We start from the raw sequence: 20,767 nt of genomic DNA on the forward strand, positions 1-20,767 counted from the left end.
TAGTGTGTAGATACTTGTCTGTGATGTGCTCCGGGGTGAGTTAACAGTGGGCTTCCTCTCCTCCCTCTCCAGATCGGGACACTAAGCTCGGGCATAAAGGAGGCCCAAGACAATAGGAACAGCCTGTCCCACAGCCTACACTCCGACCCCCCCACCCTGGTCCCTTCACAGCACTCCCCCTCTACCCTGTCCCAGAGCTCCCCCTGTCTCTCCAGACCTCCCGGCCCAGAGAGGAGGGTCTCCAGCAGCACCTCAGTGTCATCCAGTCCACGGGCCTAGCAGCCAGCTCCAAGCCCCTGGCCCTCCTCACCCAACCCCGCAGGGAAACCTCCCCATCAACCGTCTCTGCCTCTCCAATCCCCCTCATCACCTCCCCCAAAGGACGCACCACAGCCTCCCCCAAGCCGCCCAAGCTTCTGCCCTCCTCGCCGCAGCACCCTCCCCTGTCCCTCTGCTCTTCCTCCAAGCCCCTGTCTGTGCCCTCCCTGGCCCGCTCTGTACCCCTGTCCTCCTCGCCTCAATCCTTCCCTCTCCTCACGTCGCCCATGGCCAACTCCCAGCAGCCCAAGCCTCTGAAGACACCTGGCAGTGGGAAGGCTAGTAAGAGGAAGTTGCTGGAGGAATCACTCTCTCAGATCAACGAATTCAGGCTCAAACAGGTTGGTCCACTGTCCTTTCTGCCACTAGCAAGGAGCATGGTACCAAGAGTATCAAGTATGACTTGCCTAGTTAAATAAAGGTTAAACTAAATAAATACACGTTTTAAAAAATCCCAGTATTCACACAGTAGCTCTTTTTCCCATAGTCAAATAATACCACAGATTGGTAACTGGCTAGTTTAGCTTTTCACCTAATTTGGATAATCTAAAAGCGGTCGAACATGAAACGGTTTCTCCGTTCACAGTTAGAAGGTTGTTCGCAGTTCATGGTAACACTGTAGACGAGCTGCAATAAGAGGGCTGCTTCCAGCCAGAGAGAGTCAGAGAGGGAAGTGGGAGTCCTGTCTGAGTCATTTGATTGGGTGTCCTGCTGTGCTGCTCTGTGAAAAAAGGTTAACCAGAAGGTCAATGCTTTTGGCCTCATTACCTCAGCAAAGCAGACGGCACATATAGCTACTCCATGTATTTATTACCGTTTTCCTCTCCATTAAACACATTCACAACTAGATAGAACATATACACATTTATCATCTTCTGCAGTGCATTGTGGACCTCTCGGATGTAGTCGAAATGGTCATTGAAATAGTAGTTCATCGATTAAGCTAATTCCTATGGCTCCGGCCCCCTAATTGGAAATCTAGCCTTTTCCCCTGTTCTATTTTACCGGTGCTGAGGTTATTTTTTAACCAAAGGCCTCGTCATTCACCCCAGTGGTTCAGGATCTGTTACTGTATTACATGGTCTGTGAAATTGATTTGTTTCACTTGATATCACATCTAGTTGAATGTACATGTCGAAGCCCTAACCTGTGTTTGCTGAAACACGGTGCAACGCCAAACGTGACTGTCATTCTATAAAATCTGCCATTATGCCGTTTAGAGTAAAAACCCAGATGCATGACGCTAACACTTTTCACAGACTCATAACTGTAGTAATTTAAGTGAGATACGGGAACTGGAAGCCGCTTTTCAGCAGCTTTACTCTTTACTTTGTACAATGCCTGTGGTTATGGCCATGTTATATGCCATTGTCTCCAGGCTTCTGTCCTCGGCACAGTGAGACAGTGAGGCAGGCATTGTGCTTCATCACCAGCTTGAATAATCAACGTAGATGTAAATTGACAGCTGGCACAATTATGCTGTTTTCTCTTTTCTTTTCCCTTGTTTTATCCCCCTCCCTCCCTCCCACCCGCCGTTCCAGTCTTTACTCTCGCAAGGCCAGACTTTCCCGGCGGCACAGCCCAAGAAGCAGCAGGGTCACAAAACCTCTAGGAAGGCTGCTGGGGTGACGTCATCCTCCTTGCCACCCCCCAAGCTGTCCTCCTCGGAGAGTCCGTGTGGCGGTGGCAGAAGCACAAAGTTGCCCCCTGCTCCCCTCCCCCCTCCCCCCCAGAACAACCACTCCAACCTCTTCCTGTCCAGCGCTCTCCTGGGCCTAGCTGCCCACCCCAACGGAGTCATCCAAAGCACCACGGCTCAGGACGCGCCGCTAGCCCTCATCACCAAGCCCCGCAAAGACTCCAACAAGGACCTCTCTCGGGCAGGGGCGTCTCTCTCACTGCCCGTCAACCTCAGCACTGGTGTAAGGGTCCACTCGGCCTCCTCTCAGGGCCCCCCGGCACGGCCCGCTACCTCACCCTCACCGGCCACGGCCCGGGGCCCCAGGAAGATCAAGGCCCCCAAGGCCCCTAACCTCCAGGTTCAGGCCCATGCCCTGGCCCCCATGGCAGCCTGGAAGGGCCTCTCTCAGAGTCACCTGGTGCAGTCTCTGGTGGACCTGTTCAGAGGGGCCGAGGCCGGCCTCCCAGGTCTCCCCGGTCTCCCTAGCAGCAAGGACTCGGATGACTCTGTTGAGGATGATGACGACGACGACGATGATGATCTGGATGATTTGGAGGATGATGAGGAGGACTCGGATGACAGCTTGTCAGGTTAGATACCGTTCTGACCATCCTAATGGAAGGCACATGCAATGTTTTGTAGTGTACAGATTTCGTTGTTGTTGTGGGGGTTATGGTGATGTACAGCAGTGAACACCATTCAACCAGTGATAACCCCTCTCTTTCTGGTACCCTCCTCTCAGATTCTGACAGTAACTCGGACAGCGACAAGGACGTCTCCGGTGGCAAACTGAAGGACCCAAGGCTGAAGCTGCCATCGTCAGGCTCCGTCTCCAAGAGGGAGAAGACCCCACTCAAGCTAACCAAAGGCCACGCCTCCTTACTGAGCAGCACAACCAATCACACAGCCGCCAGCTGCTCCCCACTCAACCTGCAGGTCATCAAGACGCCCAACATCGTCACCAGCTCCAGTGCCTTGGCCTATCACAACTCTCCTTCCTCCTCCTACTCCCTGGTCACGCCCCCAGGTAACCGCAGGCAACACTCATTAAACTTCTCTACCTACTCTGCCAAAGCTACTCATACAGCAGAAGCACAAAAGTGTTGAGGACATGTAACCACACTGGAATAGCTAAGCTCACCATTATATGCTATCATCTTCAGATGGTTGTGGGGAGAGAACAGGAAGAGGAAACGGGGGGGTCTATTTTTAGTTAGCCGGGCAGTTGGCTGGCCTAACAGGCCTGGGTTCCTGTAGGTGCATGTCCTTGGGCTTAACAGGCCTGACAACTTGTTTGGCACTTCTGCCATGCCCGAGCTTTCTTTCTTTCTTTCCCCTCTCCTCTCCTTCCTCTCTCTCTCAGCACTGGGAGATTACCCAGCTTAGGAAAGGAAATAACACACACACACACACACACAGACACAACAAGGAAGACTGGAATTTTCCAACAGAGATTCCAATCTTCCTAAGCACATTTCAATTCAACATGTTTTGTTGTCCATCAAATTCACATTGGAATGTCAGTGATTTTTTTTCAGGACATATTTCAGTCATTTCCTTAAGTTGCTTTCAGAGCACGGAGTTTCTCAATACTCTACCTGGTTAAATAAACGGAACGCAGAAACAATGAGGCACTCTCATGACCACAGCGGGTTGGTTGGAGACACAGTGGCAGCCCCGTTTGTCTCAGACAACGAAACACTGCTCATATTCAGCACTGTGGTGCTGTGGCTATGGGTGGGTATTTTGGGCAGTAGCTCTGCATGTGGCTGTAGCTGGGTGTTTAGGGCTATGGAGAGAAGGCTTTGACTGTGTATTGTTCAGTCTGACTAACGGGTTCATTCTCTCTCTCTATCTCTCTCTCTCTCTATCTCTCTCTCTATCTCTCTATCTCTCTCTCTATCTCTCTATCTCTCTCTCTATCTCTCTATCACTCTCTCTATCACTCTCTCTCTCTCTCTCTCTCTCTCTCTCTCTCTCTCTCTCTCTCTCTCTCTCTCTCTCTCTCTCTCTCTCTCTCTCTCTCTCTCTCTCTCTCTCTCTCACCAGGCGCAGGGAAAAGAAAGAGGGTGATGGATGAGCAGGAGTTGAGGATACCTCTGGAGTTGGGGTAGGTCGAGTGGAGACGTGAATTGATAGGCTCTCTCTAGCAATGGCAAAGCCTCTGGCATTCGGTCACTCACAGTTTCCTTCCGTCCGTGTGTTTCCCAGCTGGCAGAGAGAAACGCGGATCAAGAGCGCGTCCGGGAAGATGCAAGGCGACGTGGCGTACTACGCGCCATGCGGGAAGAAGTTGAGGCAGTACCCAGATGTGGTGAAGGTAAAGAGTAACCCCTACCCCTCAGACTAGCCTTACGCTAGCAACTAGCCTCACCCTTACGCTAGTGCTCACTTAGCATCAACGCTAACCCCTGTGACCTTAACATGAGAAGAGCTGGAAACCTTTTAGCTCATTTCCCCAATCCCTTCCTCCGCCTACTAAAAGCTGACCTGTCGTTAGAGCATTCTGATTCTCACTGTGCTTTTGCTCAATTTCCCTCCTAATTCTTTTGATGCTTAGTAGTTGAATCGTCACTTTGGTTTTTAGCTTCCGCCACTGTATCCAGGTCGCTTTTCAATGTCACACTTTTACATACTTTCACATTGGATATCCCCTGTCTCACCAAACGTCATTATTTTCTCTTCTGTAGTATCTATCCAGAAATGGAATAAGTGGCATCACACGCGATAATTTTAGCTTCAGTGCAAAGATAATGGTTGGTGACTTCTATGAAGCCAGAGAAGGACCCCAGGTGATGTCTTTTCATCTATCTATTGCCCGTTAAAATGTGTTTATTTCCTCTCTTTTCATGTACAGTAGAAACTGTATAGTGACTTAAGCAGTTCAGGGGGCATTGATAGAAATCAGCTATAGACTCCAGTAATCCTACCGCCTAGCCCCCTTTGTCTTGGGAGTCATTTAATAATCTGTTGACATTACTTCCACAGGTGACCAGTCATATACTGTACAGTAGGATAGCTTAACTAGCTGAATGGGGAATGGAATGCATTGTAGTGGTGTTCATATCACAGGTAGAAATTGGGCCATTTTCCAGTTCTTAGCTTTGTAGTCCAGTAATAACACTATGCATTGCATATCTTGATCTGCCCTCTTTTCTGTCATGAGTGATCGATCTAAAGAGTCAAACCTAGAGTAACAGTAGAGTAATCAAAGCAACTGAAGTATGTTGAAGCCGTTTATTACCCACACGACACTAACTGCCCGTCTACCCTGTTGTTTTTCGCGCCCGTCCTACCCCCAGGGTCTGCAGTGGAGCCTGCTGAAGGACGAGGACGTCATCCCTCATATCCTGGCCATGGAGGGCCGGCGGGGACGGCCCCCCAACTCAGAGCGCCAGCGCGGGGCCGAGGGGGCAAAGGGCTCCCGGAGAAGGAAGGGCCGGCCGCCCAACGTGGGAGAGGGTCTGGGGTTGGGGGCCGAGGTGCCTAGCCCCAGCGAGGCCAAACTCTTACGCAAACTGGAGGCCCAAGGTGAGGAGAAGGAAAACAATGAAAAGACCTCCGTTTGAAGTCTGTGAATGCTACCTACCAAACATGTTTGGTCACACAGTAACGTTCCATCACCTCTCTCTGTGCAGAGATAGCCAGGCAGGCGGCCCAGATGAAGATGATGAGGAAGCTAGAGAAGCAGGCCATGGCCAGGGCAGCCAAAGAGGCCAGGAAGCAACAAGGTACACTACATCTAAGTGCATACACTATTCCCTACTGTCCTCTTGTAGAGATGTACAGTACCACTGCTGCAAACCATTTCTTAACACCTAAGCCCCTAAAGTCTCTCTTTCAGCCATCATGGCGGCCGAGGAAAGGAGGAAGCAGAAGGAGCAAATGAAGCTCATCAAGCAGCAGGTAGGGCATTCTTTACGTGACACCACTTCCTGTCAAACCGTCCCGTCTGAGGTATCCTTGTTTTACCACTGCACCACCATTTGGTTTGCATAGTGTATCGATCCACCTACCTCTGTGTTTCTCCAGGAGAAGATCAAGCGTATTCAGCAGATCAGGTTGGAGAAGGAGATGAGGGCACAGCAGATCCTGGAGGTACTACAGTCAACTGACCCAATACCGAACATATCCTCTGAATTAGCAGAACGTCACTCCTCAAACTGCATCCCAGAGCCTACTCTGTCCATGGGGTTTTAAGCTTACCCAAGCCCATTACTGAATAATACCACAGTGTTGGAAGGAGTAAAGCATCATTCCACATGGAACTAATGCTAAATTGGTCTTGGTTGACGGCTGTTGAATATTAAAATCGCTGTCTCCGCTAGCTGTCTCAGAGTTAGACCATATTTAAATTAGACAGAAATATTTGTATTTTATTTTATCAGACAACAGCAACAGTTTAGCATAAGTGGGTGGCGAAAACCATTTTTTTCTCTCCCTTGTACACACAATTACACTGTAGGAGCTCCAAAGTATTTTAGCAGGACTAAATCAAATTTGAGTTGACACGGTTGGCAAGCCACCCTTAACGGGATTTTTTTTGTTGCTGTTTGCAATGACATATTTAAATGATACTCGATTCCCTCTCTGTGTTCTACACATTTGACTGGCACGCGAGGCATACGTTTCATGCGGTGCGAAACTGCGAGGTGGCATGTGTCCGTCAGTCTGTCTGTCCAGATGTCTGGCAGTGAAATGACATTTGACCCGATTTGCATTCGCAGGCTAAACGGAGAAAGAAAGAAGAGGTTGCGAATGCCAAAATTATGGAAGCAGAGAAACGAATAAAGGTGAGAGTTTGTGTTACACACACAGCATCTCAATGTAAACCAAAATGTCAAAGCTTTTTCCAGATGAGCTGTGTCTGACAATGAGATTAGGCATGAGCTGTAGCTCCTCTGTAAAATGGTCTGAAATCCCATCAGCCTTAGTGATTTTCATGATGGTGGCTGCATGAAAGTGTATTGATTTTTCTGCCCTCATCTTTTCTGTCTTCCCCTGAAGGAGAAAGAAATGCGAAGACAGCATGCAGTCATTTTGAAGCACCAGGTACGCAGCGCTTTTCAGCAGCAAGCCTTTTCTCTTCTGACATGATTGAAATTATACTAAAAACCATATACACTTCAGCTAGATCAGTGTTTACGGGGTGTGTGTGTGTGTGTGTGTGTGTGTGTGTGTGTGTGTGTGTGTGTGTGTGTGTGTGTGTGTGTGTGTGTGTGTGTGTGTGTGTGTGTGTGTGTGTGTGTGTGTGTGTGTGTGTGTGTGTGTGTGTGTGTGTGTGTGTGTGTGTGTGTGTGTGTGTGTGTCAAGGTTGTGTGTAACTAGGTATTTTATTAAACTCTTTACTATTTCTCTTTGGTCAGTTTCCATTCTATTGGGTTATTTCTGAACTTTGGGTATTTTTCTGCTAAACAATCTGTTTTTTTTTTGCTGTCATTTCTGTTCCATAATACTTTGCCAACTCTCTCTGCCAGGAGTTGGAGAGGCATAGACTAGATATGGTATGGGTATGTTTATTTTTGTACATCTAACACCGCATCGTGTTTCCTGGTTGTGATATGGTTGTCATAGCAATGCATTAAGTGTAGCACTGGCTGCAGTCATACTACATTATTCTGCATGGCTTTTCAGCAAAACAAACAAACACACACACACACACACACACACAAACAAAAACAACAACAGTGTGTCGCCTCCATCTGCTATGAGACACCTGACCTCGCTCCGCCTGCAGTGGTTCGGTAGCTCCCCCCGTACTCCCCAGAATGCATTGCAAAAGGCGGCCAAGCCCTGCCATGCTCACTCTTACTGTCTGAAAGTACACTCCTCTCGATGAGTCATCCATCACATCCATTGTCTAGCTGTTGGTTTTGAGTGGCTGTGAGTGCTTGAGTTTTCCAGTTCCAGACATTGAGCTTGTGTCCGTCTCCGTCCACAAAGAGCTGCCCTTTAACCTGTTACGTCCCATTGAGTCTCTGAGGTTGCGTCTGAAATGGCATAGTGCACTACCTCATAGTGCACTACTTTGGTCAAAAATAGTGCACTACATAGGGAAGTGGGTGCCATTTGGAATGTAGCCTGAGTCGTTCTGCTGCTCCGTTCTTTATCTGTACCTGCCTGTTTTCTCCAGCAGCCTCACTGGCTGTCTGTCTATTACTGTACCTGCCTGTTTTCTCCAGCAGCCTGACTGGCTGTCTGTCTATTGCTGTACCTACCTGTTTTCTCCAGCAGCCTGACTGGCTGGCTGGCTATTGCTTGTTGAGCGCGTCTGTTGCACACGATTAGAGCCAGGAGTTTTTCCTAACAATATCAACCTGAGCAGGATAAACTCCTGGCCCCTACATACTGTATTTATGCAGCTGACACCAGAGGATCTGTTTCATTGCCTTCTATCTGTTTATCACATCACTGAGTTCCCCATCCCTTCCAGACAGACAGTCACTGTCCTCGCTTTGCCTTGATCAAATCCTATTGGTTTACAATAAAACATTTGGAGACAATCTATCCTCAACCAGGCAAGTCTCCTTGTAAGACCCATAGGTTTAGGCTATTTTCAATCTGGAACGGCTATCAGCGAAACAGATGGATGATACACAGAGCAATGTTTGTTTTCATCCCACTGGCTTGTGGCTATGATGACTCCGTCATTTTGCGTTTGTTCCGTCAGCTTTTTACCTAGAGGCATCATAGCTTGACCCTAACTTCTCTTTTTTGACCCCGTCATCGCCATCTACCGCATTCTCCCTCTGATGCTTTCTGGTTGTCGTCATTCGTACCGTTGTCTTCTTAACCTCAGCTTCAACTGTACGTGTTGCTGTATGTGAAAATCTCGCCATGATGGAGGTGAATGGGAGTTTTCCTCCTTCTGTCCACCTCTCTGACTTCACCTGTGGAGGTTACACCTTCTCCGGTGTGTAACGTGTGTGTGTTTTCTCTGCTCTGCTAGGAGAGGGAGAGGAGACGGCAACACGGGATGCTCATGAAGGCGGTGGAGGCTCGCAAAAAAGCAGAGGTAGGTGACATACCACACACACACACACACACACACACACACACACACACACACACACACACACACACACACACACACACACACACACACACACACACACACACACACACACACACACACACACACACACACACACACACGTGCGTGCCAGAAGGTCCCACTCCTTCCTGAACCCATTCAAACCCTCTCTCCTCCCTCTCCTTTTCATTTCTTCAATACACTGAGTCAAAAGAATGGCCCTCGAGCACTTTTTCTTTGAGTGTGCAGGCAGGGGCGCCGGGCTGAGTTCTAAAACTACTCAGCAGACTCGGCTTGACATTCTTGTCTGTTCTACCGCCACTGGCGTGAGCCCATTAACTCTCCCCTCCTCTCTCCTCCTCTGGGGCCCTCAGGAGCGCGAGCGCTTGCGGCAGGAAAAGCGGGATGAGAAACGCCTGAACAAGGAGCGGAAATTGGAGCTGAGGAGGCTGGAACTGGAGATTGCTAGGGAGCTGAAGAAGCCAAATGAAGACATGTGTCTGGCCGATCATAAGGTAATAAATGACCCATCTTGCCCATGATTCAGTCCTGTGTGATGTCTGAAGGGTGACATCATTAAAGGGACCTAGCTTTCCAAGTTGTCGGTGGCTGTTGCATGTAGTTACATTTATTTTGCTTCATGTATATTTGAACTGACAAGTTAATATTGTCTAGGTTTGGGTTATGGGTGGTTAAGTGCATTGTATCATCGCAACGGTATCTGTTGTGTATCATATGTGAAACCTGAGTACTGGATACGGTTTGTGCTGTACACTGCCATCAAGTGGCTAAAGAGAGTAATGCATAAGGAGGGACGAGATAATATCCCCCCCTCCACATTATTTACTAATGAAAACGTTTTTTAAAGTTACCATTCAGAGCCATGTGATTCAGTCATTGACATTGCAATATGTTAGTCGCACTGCTCCCCATATACTGCCGTCCACATAGGGCACTATAGAAGTCCCAGGGTGTCATGTGAGATCCTAAACATTCCTCCCTTCTCTCCTTATATTTCATTCCAGCCTCTTCCAGAGTTTTCCAGAATCCCTGGCCTGATCTTGCCGGGGGGTGCGGTGTCTGACTGCCTGATGCTGATGCAGTTCCTACGCGGTTTTGGGAAGGTGCTGGGCTTCGATGTGGGGGTGGACGTACCCACCCTGGGCATGCTGCAGGAGGGCCTGCTCAACGTGGGAGACAGCATGGGACACGTCCAGGACCTGCTGGTCAGACTGCTCTCCCTGGCCGTGTGTGACCCTGGACTGCCCCCTGGACACAAGGTGAGATACTGTACATGTACAGGAACATACCAAGCAGGCTCTCGCATAGGTGGAATAAAAACATACACACATTGGTCCGATTTCCCAGACACAGGTTAAGCCTAGTCTTAGACTAAGAAACTAAGAAGCACTTTCTATGGAGAATCTCCACGGAACATGCTTTTTAGTCTAGGACTTAATCTGTGTCTGGGAAACCAGCCCATTGTCTATGAGTCAACACTCTCCTGGAAAGTATACCTGGAACCACTCTATCACGACCCCCCCCCCCCCCTTACAGACCAAGACCATGTTGTCTTTCCCTCTATCTTCAATGACTCACCCGTCCTGCCTCTCTCCTCTCCCCCCAGACCAAGACCATGCTGGGGGACCATCTGACCAACGTGGGCATCAACCGGGACAATGTGTCGGAGGTGCTGCAGATGTACATGGGGGCCTATTGCGGGCAGACTGACCTGGCTGAGCTGGCCCTCAGCCTGAAGACCAAGGCCTTCCAGGCTCACACCCCCGCCCAGAAGGCCTCCATACTAGGCTTCCTGGCCAATGAGCTGGCCTGCAGCAAGAGTGTCATCAGGTAGGAGTAAAGAACAGGAGACGCCAAACATTGAAATAGATAAGGCCGCAGCAAGAGTGTCATCAGGTAGGAGTAAAGAACAGGAGACGCCAAACATTGAAATAGATAAGGCCGCAGCAAGAGCGCCGTCGTCAGGAGAGAAGAAAGAACAATTGAAACGAAACAATTAAAGGTCAGGTTCTATCTGCAGAAAAAGAGTTGACAGGTAGGAGGAGTGATGCTGACCTGTCAGCGTTGTACATCACACAGGCCAGTGGAGCTGCAAGGGAATAGATTATTGTGCAGTACGTAAGCAGATCAAACATGGAATCCAAATATGGATTCCATGTTTTTACTGGTTTTACTTATAGGATATGCAGACAACATTTCACAAGCATTGAGATGACATCCTTGTAGATCCTTGCATCGTCGTCCCTTCCGGTCTTATTAGTTGGAGCCAGTGTGAAAGGTTTAGTGTACAGGAGGCGCCCATACTGTTGTGAGCCCACTGCCTTTTAGCTCCTTACAAATAATGCCGTTTAGTTGACTTCACTCAGCTGCTAATGCTGTCGTGTTTTATTAATGCTGTGTAAGACTCTGGATAGATCAGCTAATCTGGAGTGGGATTCCATTTTGATATAGAGAGAAGCCAAATACATCAATTATTCACGAGAGAGAGAGAGAGAGAGAGAGAGAGAGAGAGAGAGAGAGAGAGAGAGAGAGAGAGAGAGAATAGTACTGTTTGTGTTAACTAGAGGTAACTGCCAAAATAAAGGAAACACCAACATAAAGTGTCTTGCTAAGGTGTTGGGTAGCCACGAACCAGAACCGCTTCAATGCACCGTGGAATAGATTCTACATGGGTCTGGAACTCTATTAGTGGGATCTGACACGATTCTTCCACAACAAATTCCATAATTTGGTGTTTTGTTGACGGAGGTGGTTAACTAGAGGCTGAAGAATATCCCAGAAGTGTTCAATTGAGTTGAGATCTGGTGATTGAATCAGCCATGGCATATGGTTTACATCGTTTTCATGCTCATCAAACCATTCAGTGGCCACTTGTGCCCTGTGGAAGGGGACATTGTCATCCTATGGGGACATAGCCATGGTAGCCAAAATAATGGCCAGCATTTTCATACATAATTCTAAACATGATAGGATGTTAATTGCTTAATTAACTCCGGAACCAGACCTGTGTGGAAGCACCTGCTTTCAATATACTTTGCATCCCTCATTTACTCACTGTTTCCATAGTTACCTGTACGTGTGAACTGACATACTGTATCTTTCTCTGTTTCTACAGCGAGATCGACAAGAACCTTGATCACATGACCAACATGAGGAAGGACAAGTGGCTGATCGAGGGCAAACTCAAAAAGTAAGTGTTGTGTGTGTTGACGGGTGTGTGTGTGTGTGTGCATCCGAATGCTCACCTGTATGTTTCTCTCTCTCCAGGTTGAGGACCATCCATGCCAAACGGACCGGGAAGAGAGATGCCAGCATGGGAGGGGAGGAGGCCCAGGCCCTGGGTACGCCCTCCTCTGGCTTCAAACGCAAGAGAAAGGCCGGAGCAGAAAGCGACGACGACGAGGATGAAGACGAAGACAGCGATGACCTGGCCGATGAAGATGACGAGGAAGAGGAGGAGGAGATGAAGAAGGCGAAGAAAGTGGAAACGTGTGACGAGGACGATGGGGACCAATCAACTAGTGTGGAGGAGCTGGAGAAACAGATAGAGAAGCTAGCCAAGGTAAGTCCTTCCTTCCGGAGATCTGAGAGTTCCATCTCCATGGAAGAACAATACTAAATAGTTAGATATTATTGATTCATTGATCTAGTTATAACTCAGGTCATGGCGTTGTTGCTTTGTTTCACAGCAACAGCACCAGGTGAGGAGGAAGCTGTTTGAGGCATCCCACTCCCTGCGCTCCATGATGTACGGCCAGGACCGGTACCGCCGGCGCTACTGGGTTCTGCCCCACTGCGGAGGGGTCTTCATCGAGGCCATGGAGAGTGGAGAAGCTGCGGGGGAGCTGGAGAAAGAGAGGGAGAGGAGGAGGGCGGCAGCAGGGGAGGTGCACATCAAGGAGGAGCCGCAGGAGGAGGAGGTGCAGAAGAAGAATCCTGGGGGCGTCGGCGGGGAGGAGAGGAGCGTCTACACCTCCGTGCGGTCAGAGGAGGGGAAGGAGGAGAAGAAAGGTTCTCCCAATCTTTTCCTCTTGCATCCGGCCTCTCTCTCCAAACTGACCACGCTGCTCGACGTCGCTAAGGACGTTGCCAAGGAAATCCGCGAAGCCAAGGCAGACCTCTGCCCCAAATACAGCCCAACACCACCGTCTGTCACCACGACAACAAAAACAACACCACCATCCGATCCCGCCAACAACGCCTCTCTGCCCGCTAAACCTACAAGCCCCTGTGCGTCGACGGCGCCCAACCTGCCGTGCGAGGAGGCCAAACCCGGCTACCCCACCTCCACCTCGTCCTCCTTCTCCTCCCTCCTAAGCCCCCCACCCCAGCTTTTCAGCCCTATAAAGACCTCCACCCTAGCCCCTAACCCTCCACAGCTCCAGTACCTCCCCAGCGACCAGCTCCTCAGGGTCCTGACAGAGAGGAGCGGTCACTGGTTCAGCCTACTCCCCCGCTCCCCCTGTGACGACTCCTCCCTCACCACCTCTCCCTCCCCTGGGCCCGGCCCTCTCCAGTCCTCCCCGCTGCCCTCCTCCAGCCTCACCCGGCCCAGGTCTCCCCCGGCTTCCCCCGCCCTGCCTCTCACCCCCTCGGCAGCGTCGGCCTCAGCCAGCCCCCACCACCCAGCTGGCTTCATCAACTACCCTCTGTCAGCCCTGCAGGTCAGTACTATGCCAGGACAGACGCCTTGTCCTAATGATTTATACTGGTAGTAGAAACTCACCATGGAAGATCCTATGAATAAATGTAACATCAGAAAAATGTAGGTTCTGCTTGAAGCTACAGGCCCAAGTGTAGTGATACACATGAGTTTTTCTGATCATGATATTGAAGTGTCTGTATCTCCCCCCTCTAGGTTAAGGCTGGAGGGTCGTTGCTGAGTCTCTCAGCGTTCTGCGGTGGCTGGCCCAGTGGAATGCTGAGCCCCAGCCAGCTGCCCTTCTGCAGCAGCCCCCTGCCAGGCCACTCAGGCCTCAGCTCCGTGGAGGGCAGTGCCAATGCGCCGCCCAGCGTCTCCAGCAAGAGCGAGTCGCCCGTTCCTCCCGGCGAGAAGCTCTCGTCCACGGTGCCCTCTCCCGCCATGATGGAGGTGCCCAAGCACTCGGACCACCCCACACCACGGCCCATCCCCGAGGGTGAGCGTGTGTGTGTGCGTGTGTGTGTGTTTGTGTGTCATGAGTCATCTATTTATTCAGTTTATTCTATTTATTCAACCTTTTATTAATTCACGAGTCATGAGAATGAATCATTTGTTTTGAATTTGTTTTGTTCTACTGGGTGGAAGAAAGGAATCTCTTGAGGAGCGAGAACAGCACTGGAGTGTGTTCTGTATTAGAATACTATAGATCTATTTCAAGGGGGCATTATATTGTCTTAAGTAATTTTTCTGAAACATTTCCATATGTTTATTTATTTATATGTGTGTGTGTGTGTGCGCAGAGATGCTGTCAGGCTGGTGGCGGGTGTCAGACATTGAGGAGCTGTGCTCCCTGGTGGGGTCCCTCCACAGCCGGGGAACCAGAGAGAAGGGCCTGCACCGACAGATGCACAAATACATGGAGCTCATCCCACAGGTCTGCACCAAGCATCGAGACGGTGAGTACTGTATGTCTGACAGTCACTCAAGTCAGTTGGTTGGCTGGTAGGTCCCTCACCCAATCTTTAGCAATCTGCATAGCCTTTACAGAGTACATTTAGCCAACAGATCCCAATGGATATGAATGAATAAAGTAGCTTTGATTTTGTGTCTGTGAAACTGAGCAGCACTCCGACTGGCAGGCCCTGACTTTCACAAAGACATTTGTGTTGGAGTCTGATTGAGCACTGTGTTATGACAGCTCTGAGTAGTTATACCCCTACTGAGCACACTCCAAGCCCCTGCGCTTCACAATGAATTGACATTTGGTACATGACGCATGACTGACTGCTCAATATGAGTCTGACATCAAAGCCAGATTAGTTAACGTTCGTGTGGTTTCTGATTGAACAGCTCTTTGTGTCTGGATATTGAATTCTTGTGTGTGTGTGTGTGTGTGTGTGTGTGTGTGTGTGTGTGTGTGTGTGTGTGTGTGTGTGTGTGTGTGTGTGTGTGTGTGTGTGTGTGTGTGTGTGTGTGTGAATGGGGAGTGGTAGAGAGTGTGTGGTTTTGTTGCGTTAGAGAGGGAGTAGCGAGCGAGAAAAAGCAAGTCTGTGTGGGTGTTGGGTCTGGTGTGCAAATAATATGCATGTTTTGTGTGCTTACACACACGTCTATGGAATATATGACTGGTCTCTAATGCCGTCCTGTCTCCCCAATGTGCAGCGGCCATGATAGAGCTGTGTGAGCTGGAGGAGAGCCAGGTGAGTGTGGAGTCAGTGCGTGGGTGGTGTGTGGAGGAGCAGGCCATGGAGATGGACATCGCTGTGCTGCAGCAGGTGGAGGAGCTGGAGAGGAAGGTCACCACCGCCAGCCTGCAGGTCAAGGTAAACAACAACAACAACAACGACATCATTAAATGTGTAGCTTTCTTTTATTATAGCTCTCATCCCTATCCATTGGAGAAAATATAGGCCTCTGTTCGAAAGTAATGAATAGTAGCGGTGGTCACTCGCTAACCTTTTCAAGTCTGTTAACCAAGATCTAGTGAATAGGTTGTTGTTTAAGTTTGAACCTAAAGACTACATTACCTACCATTCCCTGCGCAGGGCTGGATGTACACCGAGCCCCAATCAGAGAGGGAGGACCTGGTCTACCACGAGCACAAGCCCCTCCCCAAACACCAACCAGCGGCGGGCGGCGCTGGCGACAAAGACCAACCGGAGGACAGGGCGGACCACAAGGCGGGCGGCGTGGTGCGTCACGCGGACAACCCTCTGGACATAGCGGTGACGCGGCTGGCGGACCTGGAGAGGAACATCGAGAGAAGGTACCTGAGGAGCCCCTTAGGTACCACCATTCAGATCAGGCTGGATAATGTGGGGGCTATCGGTACCGTCACTGTCCCCGCTCCCTCCAGTAGTGCTGACAGGGAAGGGTAGGTCATCCACTCAGGATTCAACACTTCTGTGTGCTCTTTTGTTTCATTTTTCAAAAAGACATCTACCTATGCTGTCCTTTTTTTGGGTGTGGTTTTGCATCTTTTATTGTGTATTTTCATGGTTGTCTTCTGGTTTGGGGTTGACTCACAGCGTGGTGAATGTTTTTTCCTGCTGAGTTTTTCTGGCTGTCTGCATGGTGTTCTGCGTCAGTAATCACGGCATCCACCTCGTCCCCTCTACCATTCTTTTTCCTCCTCTCCCGGCATCTGCATGGGCGTCACTCCTGCCTGGCAGTGTGTGTACCTGTACCCATATATCCCTGCTGCCTGCCCCCCACTCACTCACTCACTCACTCACTCACTCACTCACTCACTCACTCACTCACTCACTCACTCACTCTCATACCGGTGTCTGTCTGCACAGCTGCAGCTTCAGCGAGTTGTGGTGACAGTGGGCGTGTGTCTGTGTATGGGCGTGTGTCTGTGTATGGGCGTGTGTCTGTGTATGGGCGTGTGTCTGTGTATGGGCGTGTGTCTGTGTATGGGCGTGTGTCTGTGTTGGAAAGCGAATGATTGAGTGTTTGTACCTGCCTGCATGAGTCTGTGTCCGACTTTCCGTATTCCCGTTTGTATGCGTCCATCCCTCTGACATCTGCGTTGCCTTCCACAGGGGCGAGGAGGAGGTGGCCCATGGGATGAAGGTGTGGAGGAAGGCCCTGGGCGACGTCCGCAGTGCCGCCCAGCTGGCCATGTGTCTCCAGCAGCTCCAGAAGTCCATCGCCTGGGAGAGGTCCATCATGAAAGTGGTGAGTAAAACCTCAACGACTGTAGCTGGCTGGCACCGAATTTCAATATGCTAGTGAAGTGAACACTGCGTGTCATTGGAGAGCATTTGAATCCCAAGACCATTTCAAGTCCCGTAGGGAGTGGATTCCAATGTAAATCTTGGTAAATGTTGGTTCGAAAATCCACCCCTTGGTTTTGAGGTGACACTGCGTTGTCTGCTTTCAGTACTGTCAGATCTGCAGGAAGGGTGACAACGAGGACCTGCTCCTGCTGTGTGACGGTTGTGACAAAGGGTGCCACACGTACTGTCACAAACCCAAGATCACCACCATCCCCGAGGGGGACTGGTACTGCCCCGCCTGCATATCCAAGGTGACCCAAACTGTCCAGGCCACTGTTCAACATTTACATTTCGTACTTTACTATAGAAGTATGTCGGCCACGCGTATCAGTCATGTACCTCTACATTATGTACCTGTCATTTTCATATCATATATGATTTCAAAGTATGTATTTCAACAACACTGTGTACACAATATGCCAAGTGCCATTGCTGTGTAAGTACAACTGCATGAATCCTCCCCTCAGGCGAGCGGCCCGTCTCCCAAGAACAAGAAGCCGCCCAGCAAACCGGTGGCGGGTGGAGGCGGGAAGAAACCCACCTCTGCCGAGGCCAAGCGGAACGGGAAGCAGGCCGGCAACAGTACCGCTAACGTGGAGGTGTCAGAGGACGACTCGGCGAGCGCCAGCGGCACCCCGAAGAAAGGAGGAGGGGCGAAAGAGCCCCCCAGCAGGAAGAGGAAAGGAGAGGAGAGCCCCGCCCCGTCCCAGGCCCCGCCCACACCCCAGTCACCCAGTCTGGAGAGCCCTGTGGTGTGTGTGAAGAGAGCCAAGACAGCCAGAGACAACAACCGAGACCTGGGTTTGTGCAGGTACTGTACTACTGTACCACACCATAAATCTTTGACTCATTTTCTCAGCACAAGTATCAGCACTTTAAATCAGCGAGCTGCTGACGGAAATGCAGATGCGGGTTGTAAATGTATTTGCCGGGGGCATTGCAATGTACTGTAAACACTTGCACGAACATATTCCCTTCGTGACGTGTGTGTGTGTGTGTTATCTTCTGCAGGGTGCTCCTGGCTGAGTTGGAGCGTCACCAGGATGCCTGGCCCTTCCTCAATCCCGTCAACACCAAGGGGATCCCTGGCTACAGGAAGGTCATCAAGAAGCCCATGGACTTCGCCACCATCAGAGAGAAGCTCGTCAGCAGCCAGTGAGTTCACTATTAATATGACACTGTTACTATCCACTCCCTAGTAGTCACACTATGACTAACCTCGGATCTAGTCACGTAACCAGGACTAGATAACATAACAATCGAGTGTTTTACTCATTTACTGGTAATGATCTGTTCCTCTCGTTTCAGGTATCAGAATCTGGAGACTTTCATTATTGACGTCAACCTGGTTTTTGATAACTGTGAAAAGTTTAATGAAGACAATTCAGACATCGGGCGAGCGGGACACAACATGAGGAAGTTCTTTGATAAGAGATGGACAGAGCTTCTCAATGAAATGAACTAATCCATCAATTTGGGTGTTGTTTTACCGATCATCATCACTGTCTCGAACCAGACCTCCAGTAACATTATTTGACATTTCATAGCAGAGGCACCACGTTTTTGGGAACGACAAGATGATGATGCTGGTCCGTCTGTACTTTGGGACGAACCCGGGGCAGTTAAAGTGAAATGTCAACAGACAGACTTGTAACGCTGGTGTTGCTACAGTACAACAGGGATCCAAACACCCAAAGAGTCCCACACAATGTCAACCGGGTGTCTTAGTGCAATACCATTTCCTGTTCAAGATCATTGCACTGATTCCTCATCCTGCTCAACCACCCAAGATGCATCTGCGGTAGAATACTTTCCACTACTTGTAAATAGACGTTTTATTTTTATTTAATCGTATTATAGTGAATGTATTTAATTTTTTAATAATTATTTATGAATCAATAAATAAAATAAAAAAAAGGTCCACATCATTTTCTATGAAAAGGAAGAATCAGCTCAACTGCTTTGAATCGAAAGGAATGTCTGTCTTTGTGTTTAACTTTTTTATTTTCTTTTTTTTCCCCCAAATATGAAACAAAGCCAAGAAAAAGAATGACTGTTTACACTGTTCTATGCTTTTGGGCATCAGAGGACTGTAATCATTACGTTAAAACTGTATAACTGCATTTAATTACAAAAATTGCAGAAAAACAGTCAGACAATGGTGATACATGTGTATATACTGTTTATTAATGTCAATATTCAAGTCTTGTTTGGAACAAATTGTTTAAAATATCAGATATTGTTTATGCCTTAGAATGATTGTAGCATTCTATTCTATTTTAGTGAAAGTGATAAAAAACAAACATTATAAATATTGTTTGTACAATATATACATATCCTCTGCAAACACTGTGGTATCCTTAATCTTGGTAGTGCCTACCCTTCCAACAGGGGCGTAGGGGATATAATTTTTTGGTTTTGCCATTTTTATGATGACATTATTTTTTATATATAATTTCAATCCAACATGGCCTCCAAAGTCTGACAGTGACACAGTAATATTTCCTCTCCATACAGAAAGAGAAAAACAAACAAACAACGTTAAAGTATTTTTTTTGTCTCCCCCCCCATGAAACATTTCCCCACATCTGCCTTGCCACAGTACAGAGGACGTAAGGCCATTTGTAACCACTGTGTTTGAATCTTGCTGTGTGTCGTGGCCTAATGGAGGCAGCTAGAGTTTTTTTGTACCCAAGTCAGAGTACTTGAAGTTACTTTATTTAAGATATTGTGGAAAAATAACATCATTCTTTTTGTAGGAGCTTTATTTTTCACTAGTGTGTGGCACGGACCTATTAAAGGATGTTTTTCAACCTAGTTTCACTCTGGGTGTGTTATTTCCCCTATTCTACCGACCCTGTGTCATGAGTCATGCCATTTTAATTTGGATGATGTGAGTGGGGAGGAGAATACCTTTTTTAGTTTTGAAATGCTTTTGGGTAGAACATGAATGTAGTACCCATTCCATATAGGGCTTATTTTGGCCCCTATAATCACCTACTTCTACTAGCCCTTTTGTTCACACAAATATACAATTGTTTGATACATCTAGCCTAATGAACAATAGGGTTTAGATTAGAATCTAGACTTTGGAGTTGGAGTCGTTTTAGATCTGTCAAATACTGAAAGAGTAGCCTACAAGGAGAACTTGAAGAGTTAGAGGCTGCCAGAGAAAGTGGGAGATGTAGCCTATCGTCCGAGTCCACTGCAGTTTGTTCTCTTCGTTGTTGTTTTTTGCTGTCATTGTGAATGGGTTTAAGGCTGTATGGACATGATTGATGGATGGTCCTCCCCCAGATTAAAAAAAATAATTGATAACGCATTTCCTGCATTTTAAAGGCCCAATGCAGTCGTTTTTATCTCAATATCAAATCATTTCTGGGGAACAATTAAGTACTTTACTGTAATAGCTTTCCATGAAAAGTATCAAAAAGAAACAAATAGTTTTTAAGCAATCAATGGAAGTGACAGGCATGTGAACATCAAACCAAATATGGAGTTGATTTCAGGTTATTTTGGTCACAGGGATCACATGGCCCTATCCCTTCCACAGGGATCACATGACCCTATCCCTTCCACAGGGATCACATGGCCCTATCCTTTCCACAGGGATCACATGACCCTATCCCTTCCACAGGGATCACATGGCCCTATCCCTTCCACAGGGATCACATGACCCTATCCCTTCCACAGGGATCACATGGCCCTATCCCTTCCACAGGGATCACATGACCCTATCCCTTCCACAGGGATCACATGACCCTATCCCTTCCACAGGGATCACATCC

General features: G+C 48.7%; 1 protein-coding gene and 1 pseudogene across 11 annotated transcripts; both read left to right on the top strand.

Annotated features, from left to right (window-relative positions):
* Window positions 1–279, top strand: part of LOC124011312 — a 65,749-nt pseudogene extending 65,470 nt beyond the window's left edge.
* Window positions 278–19,796, top strand: LOC124011311 (bromodomain adjacent to zinc finger domain protein 2B-like). 11 transcript variants are annotated; one of them, XM_046324540.1, is made up of 29 exons: window positions 278–659; window positions 1,860–2,589; window positions 2,742–3,026; window positions 4,049–4,109; window positions 4,211–4,319; window positions 4,690–4,791; window positions 5,302–5,530; window positions 5,638–5,730; window positions 5,832–5,905; window positions 6,032–6,097; window positions 6,727–6,792; window positions 7,007–7,051; window positions 7,477–7,509; window positions 8,949–9,014; window positions 9,407–9,547; window positions 10,058–10,312; window positions 10,660–10,883; window positions 12,169–12,243; window positions 12,321–12,615; window positions 12,743–13,717; window positions 13,912–14,191; window positions 14,496–14,651; window positions 15,358–15,518; window positions 15,741–16,069; window positions 16,743–16,878; window positions 17,084–17,230; window positions 17,447–17,790; window positions 17,991–18,134; window positions 18,288–19,796. In XM_046324540.1, the coding sequence occupies exons 1-29, from the start codon at window positions 546–548 to the stop codon at window positions 18,442–18,444; spliced, it is 5,892 nt and encodes a 1,963-aa protein (XP_046180496.1). In that variant the 5' UTR covers window positions 278–545; the 3' UTR covers window positions 18,445–19,796. The 11 variants fall into 11 exon arrangements, with proteins under 11 accessions (XP_046180496.1, XP_046180498.1, XP_046180497.1 ...); XM_046324542.1 differs by having other exon boundaries at window positions 12,749–13,717; XM_046324541.1 differs by having other exon boundaries at window positions 7,477–7,503.
* Window positions 19,797–20,767: the final 971 nt, after the last annotated feature.

This window comes from Oncorhynchus gorbuscha, linkage group LG23 (genome assembly GCF_021184085.1).
Source record: "Oncorhynchus gorbuscha isolate QuinsamMale2020 ecotype Even-year linkage group LG23, OgorEven_v1.0, whole genome shotgun sequence".
NCBI lineage: Eukaryota > Metazoa > Chordata > Actinopteri > Salmoniformes > Salmonidae > Oncorhynchus > Oncorhynchus gorbuscha.

Excerpts from the sequence above, each read along its gene's own strand:
- LOC124011311 (XM_046324540.1), top strand. The coding sequence starts at position 546 with ATGGCCAACTCCCAGCAGCCCAAGCCTCTGAAGACACCTGGCAGTGGG. Across the intron at positions 14,652-15,357 it reads CTGCACCAAGCATCGAGACG|CGGCCATGATAGAGCTGTGT; the intron begins GTGAGTACTGTA and ends CCCAATGTGCAG. Across the intron at positions 17,231-17,446 it reads GCCCCGCCTGCATATCCAAG|GCGAGCGGCCCGTCTCCCAA; the intron begins GTGACCCAAACT and ends TCCTCCCCTCAG.